Source organism: Austrofundulus limnaeus, unplaced genomic scaffold (assembly GCF_001266775.1).
Source record: "Austrofundulus limnaeus strain Quisiro unplaced genomic scaffold, Austrofundulus_limnaeus-1.0 Scaffold56, whole genome shotgun sequence".
NCBI classification, from domain to species: Eukaryota; Metazoa; Chordata; class Actinopteri; order Cyprinodontiformes; family Rivulidae; genus Austrofundulus; species Austrofundulus limnaeus.
Window position 1 is genome coordinate 672,410 of NW_013952458.1, and position 8,937 is coordinate 681,346.

General features: G+C 41.0%; 2 protein-coding genes across 10 annotated transcripts in view; one reads left to right on the forward strand and one right to left on the reverse strand.

Moving 5' to 3' along the window:
- Nucleotides 1–2,406, forward strand: part of cyp51 (cytochrome P450, family 51) — a 5,128-nt gene extending 2,722 nt beyond the window's left edge. For both annotated transcript variants that reach the window (XM_014009249.1, XM_014009248.1), the window contains 5 exons: nt 279–398; nt 543–738; nt 1,043–1,138; nt 1,255–1,423; nt 1,491–2,406. In XM_014009249.1, the coding sequence (XP_013864703.1) occupies nt 279–398; nt 543–738; nt 1,043–1,138; nt 1,255–1,423; nt 1,491–1,669 (760 nt within the window). In that variant the 3' untranslated portion in view covers nt 1,670–2,406. The remainder of the gene's footprint in view (nt 1–278; nt 399–542; nt 739–1,042; nt 1,139–1,254; nt 1,424–1,490) is intronic.
- A 482-nt stretch (nt 2,407–2,888) lies between these two features.
- akap9 (A kinase (PRKA) anchor protein 9) overlaps nt 2,889–8,937 on the reverse strand; it is a 61,401-nt gene continuing 55,352 nt past the window's right edge. For all 8 annotated transcript variants that reach the window (XM_014009251.1, XM_014009254.1, XM_014009258.1 and 5 more), the window contains 14 exons: nt 8,701–8,806; nt 8,365–8,560; nt 7,891–8,041; nt 7,477–7,803; nt 6,478–6,744; nt 6,173–6,396; nt 5,663–5,768; nt 5,327–5,512; nt 4,986–5,186; nt 4,645–4,877; nt 4,468–4,550; nt 4,236–4,380; nt 3,527–3,657; nt 2,889–3,442 (listed from right to left, as the gene is read on the reverse strand). In XM_014009251.1, coding sequence (XP_013864705.1) covers nt 3,399–3,442; nt 3,527–3,657; nt 4,236–4,380; nt 4,468–4,550; nt 4,645–4,877; nt 4,986–5,186; nt 5,327–5,512; nt 5,663–5,768; nt 6,173–6,396; nt 6,478–6,744; nt 7,477–7,803; nt 7,891–8,041; nt 8,365–8,560; nt 8,701–8,806 — 2,400 coding nt within the window. In that variant the 3' untranslated portion in view covers nt 2,889–3,398. The remainder of the gene's footprint in view (nt 3,443–3,526; nt 3,658–4,235; nt 4,381–4,467; nt 4,551–4,644; nt 4,878–4,985; nt 5,187–5,326; nt 5,513–5,662; nt 5,769–6,172; nt 6,397–6,477; nt 6,745–7,476; nt 7,804–7,890; nt 8,042–8,364; nt 8,561–8,700; nt 8,807–8,937) is intronic.

The following is an 8,937-nucleotide window of genomic DNA, read 5'->3' on the forward strand; positions in this document are numbered from 1 at the left end:
ATGCTAATCTCCTCTCGCGTGCACAAGCAGCTGGATAGAACAGGTGGAATTTACGCAGCTCATTTACACACTTTCCTGAAGATAGAAGAGTTTGTTGAATCTGACGTGACATGTTCGTACGAACCCTTCATACAAACAAAAGTAAGAGAAATTTAGGATAAGAATACGAACATGTTCTTGCATGAGGCCCATTGTGATTTGGCTAGAATGCACAACATCATGGACAAATGTTGGGCCGTGTAACAGTATTTATGTAACTCAGTGATGTTTGGTGTTAGGAAACGAGACAAAGCTCACCTAGAGATCAAGAAAATGTTCTTCAAGGTGATCGAAAAACGCCGTCAATCTGGAGAGAAAGCAGATGACATCCTGCAGACCCTCATCGATGCCACCTACAAGTAGGAAAGCACTAGTTGATCAGGATTTATCAATAAAATCCAAATATTTTACACTCTATTACATGATGGGTGTGATTTTATATGTAAATATTTAAAAATAATGCTAAGAGAATGCATTTAAAGTCATAACACTGGTCTTTGCAGAGAGGGTCGACCAATGAACGATAACGAGGTCGCAGGGATGCTGATCGGTCTCCTGCTGGCGGGTCAGCACACCTCGTCCACCACCAGCGCCTGGTTGGGGTTCTTCCTGGCCCGAGACAAAGCTCTGCAGGAGCACTGCTACGCCGAGCAGAAGGCGGTGTGCGGAGAAGATCTGCCTCCGCTCGACTATGATCAGGTTAGAGCCGTGAAGATGTTTTTTCAGTAACTAAAGACACTCCTGAGGGTCATAAAAAGACAATAAAATCGGACAAAAACTCTGTAAGAAAAACTCTAAGAAAGTTAAACAAACTGAAAAATATCAAGTAATAATATTTCAGAAAAGACACCAAACAGAAAATAATAAAGCATTAAACGCAAGAAAAAACAATTCACAAAATAACGTTTTATATCAGAACAAAAAACTACAAAATGAAAGCAGAAAGCAAGTTATTTGTATCTTAATGTAAGTGTTTTTTAACCACTTGTCTTGTAATTTTAAGTTGAAGGATCTCAGTTTGTTGGAGCGCTGCCTAAAGGAAACCCTGAGGCTCCGCCCACCTATAATGTCCATGATGAGGATGGCTCGAACACCTCAGGTGAGTTTACACATTACATTTTATCTACATTAATCTCTTTTCGGCTCTTAGACAAAATCAATATATTCTCTTGAATTATCAAACCTTATAGTCAACATTTCTATTCGTGCTCTCAGACTGCTGCGGGGTACACCATCCCAGTGGGTCATCAAATCTGCGTCTCCCCAACCGTCAACCATCGTCTGCGGGACACCTGGATGGAGAGGATGGAGTTCAACCCTGATCGATACCTCAACGACAACCCTGCTGCAGGAGAGAAGTTTGCCTACATACCGTTTGGAGCCGGTAAGATGAGTATTTGAGGTTTGTTTTTATTTATTTTAAATCGTTTTAACCACTCTCCTATATTCAGGGCGTCACCGCTGCATCGGCGAGAACTTCGCTTACGTTCAGATCAAAACCATCTGGTCCACACTGCTGCGCATGTTTGAGTTCGACCTTGTGGACGGATATTTCCCCGCGGTCAACTACACCACAATGATCCACACCCCTTACAACCCCATCATCAGATACAAGAGGAGGAAGCAGTGAAGACACGAGGGATCTTTCAGAGAATAAAAAAATGAAGTTCTCACATCCTGGGACTTGATTTGAGGAAAATACAGATTAACGCACTTTTTTTTTACTATTGTAAAAGCTGTGTTTTCACACTTAAGTACTCAAATCTAAATCAAAATGTCAGAAAAATCCAATCTATAGATACTTCCTGATTAAAACACATGACTCTGTTACTCCAACTTCAAAAATATCACTGGTAATCAATGAGTTTTAAAAGGGAAAATAGAACAGCGTTTAGACAGGATCATGTTTACCACTGGGCTGCATCAGTTTTTCTTTAAGAAAAACTGTTTTCATGTTTGGGAACTGAGGAGACAAGTTGCTGTGAAAATGTTTAAATTGAAGAGTTGACTGAAAAGTTGAATAGAATCTTGCACACCTTTAACATTCTTTAATATCCTTGTTACAGCTTTGAAATGAGCTGCAGATAGGATTGAATTCAAAGTAAATGTATGCAATGAACATTAAAATTTTGTACTAGTCTCAACTTTTCTCCTTTTAAATATTTGGTTTTGTGTCTGTCTTTTACAAACCTGAACTGCAGTGAATTAAATCACTAAAGTGTGCTTACAGAGAGAAGAGAAACTTTTGTATCTGAATAGAGATTTTAGTTGTTTTGTTTTTTTGCAAACATGACCGAAGAATGTGATGTTTGTTGGCTCTATGTCCTTTTATTCCAGTTTTATTAAATAAACAACAAAAAAGTGTAATCCATTAAAATCTGTTCCTGTGAGCAAAATTATTTTTTTCTCAACTTATTAGCAAACATCTCAAAAATTAGCACCCAAAGCACATGTTGAGCTACAATCAAACCAAACTTTAGCTCAATATAGTTGCTTTGGAAAAATGAATTATCCTTTAAAGTCCTACATTTCTCCTCAGGCCAAAAGTCAGTGACCTCTTTTGCTTACCTTAAAATGTCATGTTTTATGATCTTACTCTATCTTCTGTTTTCTCTCGGACGAAGTTTTTGAAGATCAGGACAATATCTGTTTAGAAGTAATCATTCTCTCCTTGGCCCATTGTCTGGAGTACCTTCATTCTTGGACCACGTATTTCTGTCTTTGTTAAATAAATATTTCATGAAACATTACAGATTATAACATGAACACACAAAGATATTGTTCACTTTGTCCTTTCAGCAAGTAAATATACTGTATATATTATATATATATATAAACCCACAAATATCTTTCAAATAATGTGGTACTCTTTATTTCAGTTTTTGACAAAATACCCCAAAATTTCAAAGCTCCTACGCTTTACAAAAATACGTTCTCTACAAATGTCTTCTGTAGTCTCTCCGGCCTTAACAAAACACAGTGTAGTGAAGAAGATCCAGTAGCAGCCTCCTGAACAATAAACCCAAACATCCTCAAATGTAACGCTCCACCCATTCATCACAAACATATAAATTAATCACAAAGTCCTTAAATTAGCATTAGACAAATATACATTATTGTAGATCATCCACAAAAAAGAGGCAGATTAAATTACAAACATAGCTGTTTTCTTTTTTGTTTTTTTTCCCCCAAGTGCTGGCGACAAAAAGCCTGAATACATCATGTCGTACACTAATAAAAAAATGTGTTTTGGTCCACATGGAGACATACAGTCCACAGCAGAATGATAGAAAACAACAGAGCGCTCAGCACGAGAGAAGGCAACTGAGTTACTTCAAGCCAAAGTCATTTGTCAGCATCTATCTTCTCAAGCCAAAGTGCAATTGAGCATATGAAGAAGCACCTGAGGAGAAAATTAAAAAAAAATCTTGTTTGGTACATTTAGTATCATTACGTGGATGAAATCCATCTGAGCCGTATGAGTTACCTGATGTGACGCTGCCCAGCCTCCTCTGCAGAGCCTCCAGTCTGGAGATGTAGTCGGTAAGCGCTCGGTCGGGGTCATAGCTCTGGAGGTGGGAACAGGTGAGAGGACCGTGGTCTGCGGCCAGGTGAAACCTGACAAAAAAATTCAAAACATGAGATTAACTTGTTCATTTTACCTTTTGACGGCAATACATTTAATCCAAGTAAGAGAAGAAGTAAAAACTGAAAATACTGATACTTTTCAAGCCAGCACCAGGTTTTATTAAAGGGGGTTTATGATCAAAAATAAATTGGACTTTGCATCATAGCCTATCTGAACAACTTGAAATTGGCCTCTGTATCTGAAACTCCCACCGTTTCTGACACTCCCAATTCAGCACAATGCTTCAGTGGAGGGGTGCACTGTTGGGCGGGAGCTCGGCTGCAGACTGAGCTCCAGGGAGGAGCTTTGTGCAAATAGGCGGAGCTTTGTGCCAGCAAGCATTTAGGCAGCTCCACATGTTTTACAGGAGATTCAAGGATTTCTCAAACATGCATGAATGAGTCAAAGCACCACTCTGGGTATGTTTTTGATCGTGATATAAAGAACGTGATACAAAGCTAAAAATGTTGATTTTGCATACCAACCCTTTAAAACACTTATTAAAAAAGCATATCAACTATTGGCCTGATGCAGAAACTATTAGTAGCATCCATATTGACAGTCGTACCTGTGTTGTGTAGAGGAGGCGCCTGATCGTGGGGATTCACGCCCACTTCTCCCCCTTCCGCTGCAGACGCCTCCTCCTCCTCCTCTTTCCCTGTACACCTCCACACTGCTCGGGTGAAGATACGGTGAATCCCTCACGTCAGAACCTGAAAAATATTCAAAAATCGTGAGTTCCTTCAAAGTGATGGTGTGAAAAATCACAACACGACTCATTTTGCTTCCCATCGTCTGACCTGCTCCGTTCTTGTTGACGCCGCAGGAAGCCGTGGAGCTCAGCCCCGTCGTCTTGTGCCACCGCTTCACAAGGAAACGCATCCTGCAGCAAACAAAAAAAGATCAAAATCAGCGCCGTTGCTTCCTTAAAGAAAAAAAAAATCAAACAAACATCTGGAATTATCACGGATGCTCACCTGGAGAGGGCGATAGAGACTCGGACGGCAGAGCGGAAGCGCATTAATCCCCGGCGGCGCTGGCTGTAGGACTCCAGGCTGGAGAGAGAAGGCCGGCCGCCCATCCTGGACAGGAGCGACAGCGTGGCCTCCTCACACTCCTGGAAACCACCCAGCAGTAACAGCAGATACTTCTTCTGGTAGATCAGTGCTTTCCGGAAACTTTCTGACCTCAGATACCTCCCGTACATCCTCTGAAGATGATGACAAAGAAGTTCCATCATAAACATGTTTACATATTAGTGGCAGTTAAAGAGGTATTTATTGGCCTGAGATGAATTAAAGTAGTTTTTTTTGCTGACCTTTAGTGCAGAGTTGTCAGCCTCAGGCCCAGTTATCTCTCGCAGTGTTTCGGACCTGACTTCTCCCGTGAGACGTGCCACCTGGGACTGAGCCTGACGCAAAGCTTTCTCCAGTCGGATCCTCTCTCGGGTCCAGGACTCCCGCTCCTGAGAAAGTATCAAACCTGCAGAGTCCATCTTTGACGCTCCTCTCCTGCTGGACTGCAGACAAATGTAAAATATATGCTTAGTTGATATTCTAATTTAATTTTTAATAGTTTGAATTCTGATGCAGAATTGTCTCTTTTGTCTGTTCCTTTTTCATTGCATTTGTTTTTTGTTTTTTTTGAGAGCGGACTCACGMCGTCGCCTGATCCCAGTCCTGACTGCCGACAGCGTCGCAGCTCTTCTTCCAAGTGCAGCGTGTGGTTCCTCAGATCGTTCTTTTCCTCGGTCAGGCGGCTGACAAACCCCGTCAGCTCGGCGTTCTGCCTCAGCAGCCGCTCCGTCAGGGTGCTGGAGGAGCCTCCTGGCAGCAGGGGCACACTCTGAGAGGAACAGATGAGCAGTCACAACCGAGATCCGCAGAGGTTGTTTAGAAAACGTTTAGATGAACAGCTGATTGTAGTTTAGTCTCCTTTGGATTTGATTGAAAATTTACAAAACAAAGAAAACTTTAAGCGTCAGAAAAAACTGACCTCTGGGAGAGAAGGTAAACCTGGGGACTGCTGTAGCATAGTRATGACCTCATCAACACTGGACTGGATCCATGACAACTCGTCACTGTCTACCTCTGCAGTCGGCCTTTTAAAAAACACACAAAAGAAAAAAAAGAGAAAAATATTGATTTGAGCTGTATTAAAAATCTTAAAATAGCTTCGTTAAAGTGACTTTAACAAACTAAGCCACAATTTATGGTCAGAATTTAGTCTTTGTTGATAAATTTAAGTCTGCTAAACAACTACAAGAATCTTTTTCTGGTACAATACTTAACAAAAGAGCAGAACTGAAAGCAGGTTTAGTTTTATAAAGATACACAACTGACACAGCTGTTCGTAAAATGTCGTTTTTCAGAGCTACAAATAAAATTTAAAATTAAATAAAACAAAAACTTTAAAAAGGCAATGGCTGAAAATGTCTTCTTCCTTATTTGTAAAACAATTAGTGCACAACTCCAAGTTAGACTGAGGCTGAGCTGCTTTGATTACCTGCCAGGAGTTTTGCTGGTCATAGTGTGAATTTTGGAAGAGATAAGGTGGAGTTTCCCCACAATCTTATCGACGGTGCGCCACGGCCCGTGGTGTGGCCCGCCGGTGTGTGTTGTTGGAGAAACGTCCACACGAGGACACACTATGGCCGACTGAGCACTCCCACTCTTCTGCTGGAGCACCCAGTCTTTGGTGCGGTCAGTCGACTCACTGTGCCAAACAGCCTGCAGTTTACATAAAAAATAAAAATAATAAACTTTATTACAGTCTACTGATTAAAAGTAGCAACATATTCGGTCACTCACAGTCTGATTGTTAACCTGTGGAGCTCCACTCTCCTTCTCTTGGCCTAACTGGTCCAGCCGCTCTTCCAGTCTCGTCCTTGTCTCCAGCTCTTTCTTCAGCTGCTCTTGAACCTCTGACAGTTGTGCTCTCAGCACTTCCAGCAGGGCCCGGGCCTCCAGGAGGGCCTCCTCGTCTCGTTTGGATCTCTGACTAGCCAGCGTCAGCTCCTCTTCTCTTCGAACTACTTCGAGGCGCTGGGCTTCGACCTGACTGAGGAGGTGCACCACCTAAAGATGGAGAGAAGAGTCCAGGTATGTGGAAAAAGAAATGACTCCTCCCTTGTAGTGTCTCCATTTAAATGAGTAATCTGCAGGATTTACTGACAGATAATAACCATTTGTGACCCATCATATCRAAATGAGGATTAAGTCAAATTTGGTCAAAATGACCTAACTACATTTTCAGATTYCTGGCTTTAAAAGCTACATTTTGATACCTGGATCATTTTGATATCATAAAAGGAACCAGAGATACGCCTTAATTTGTTTTGTTGGTTATGATAACACATTAATATTTGGTCTGGATCCTAATTTTATGTAATTTTTTTGAGGAATTTTTCATTTCCTTCTGTAGAGGAAATCTCAAATAGTATTTATACGTATACTGAGATTTCCAAGCTGGAAAGAAACAAAAACTTTGATAGCTTACAGGGAAAATCTCAAAATTTCATGGCATTTTTCCTCAAAATCAGTTTTTTTTGTTGTTACCGCTCAAAAAAGTGCTTTAAATTTTTTTTATGATTATATTTCACATAGTTCATTCAAATGAAACATTGGTAAGGCATTTATTTGTTATATTTTGACAAAATGCAATTTTTGTAAGTGTTTATATCAAAACACTATATTTGCCTATTTCTCCATAAACCACTTTTAGACTTAATCCTCGTTTCAATGTGATGGGTCACATTTATTCTTGTATTTTATTCGTTCACATTAAGGACAGAAAAAAAACAAACATACCTGTGAATRTTTTTCATCCAGCTCCCTCTGCAGTTTTGCCAACAGACCTCCCTCCTCTTCACGGTGCCCCTCCTCGTTAGGAGGGTTGCTTTCGGAAGAGAGGCCGGTCCGCAGCTCCCTCTCTCTTCCCAAAGCAGAGCTCATCTCCAGGGCCTTGGCTCGCCCAGTCTCCAGCTGGACCTGGAGCTCCTGCAGACGTCTCTGGAGACTCAGATTGTCCTGTTGGGCTTTCTGGGAGAGCTGAGAGGAGGCCTGCCGCTCCTGTTCCAGGGTCTGGGTCAGCTGGACTACGTGAGCCTTCTGCTCCTCCAGAGTCAGCTGCAGGTCCTAGAGAGAAAATTAAAACTAGCTTTAAAAAAACTGAGATGTTGAACCTTAAAGAACATTAAAGGGTAGAGATTTTTGCGGCCTCACCTCCAGCTCCTCTCGTTTGCTCTCCTCCGTTCTTCCAGATTGACACCTCTCCTTCTCCACCGCCCACTGAAGATCTCTGCTCCTCTTCCTCTCTTCCATCAGCTGGTCATTCAGTGCATCCAGCCCTGCAGTCTTTTGGGATACTTCTGCCCTGTTGACGGGTTGAAATCGTTACAATGAGCTACATTTTAACAATATGCTGTATTTTCTTTTGTTTCAAAATTTAACTTTCCTTAGAAGACCAAAAGTACAAAAAAATAAAAATAAACTTAAAAAGCTAGAATAATCATACAAAAACATTTTCAACTAACTTTAAAAGAATAAACAAAGTTTATATGCAAGAAGAAATAAATTGTTCATTATAACTTTTAAAGTTTTTTGGGAGTGATGGATCAGCATTAAATGATCAAGCTACAGAATAAAAATTGGACTTCCCTGTAATCAGATCAGCAGTGTTTGTGTGTCATGTTCCACCTGAGTGCGTCCAGCTCTTTGAGGTGTTTGTGTTGGGCCTTGAGCGTCGTCTCCAGCTCCAGCTTAGTCTGAGAAAGCTCCACCTTCAGCTCCTCGACGAGAAGCCTGTCGCCCTCTTCTGCTCCATCGCTTCCTGCTCTCTCCCTCAGCTCATGCGAGCTGCGCTCACCGGCAGCCGTGAGGCMAGGCTGGGCATCTAAACGAACAAAAACACAAAAACCATTACATCTGGAACTTAAAAAAGAAGCTTTGTTATGATTTTATTAAACTAAAAAAAAAACAAAAAACAATAAAGGATGAAAAAACTTAAAAGCAAATGATATTAAGCTGGTTTACTTGGATGAAGGTGCTCTAGTTGACGACGGAGTTGGTGAATCTCAGAGATGAAAGTTGATCTTTCTGCTGTGTGAAGCAAACTCATGGCCTCTCTGTGGTGGGCGTCCTGTATCAGAAACGTACAATCAATGTGTTTTTATTTTCAGACTGCTTTAATGGGATCCATGATTAGCTGTAACATTAGACTTTATTTAATAAACATGTATTTTAACTGTAAAATAAAGACTGTAAAAATAC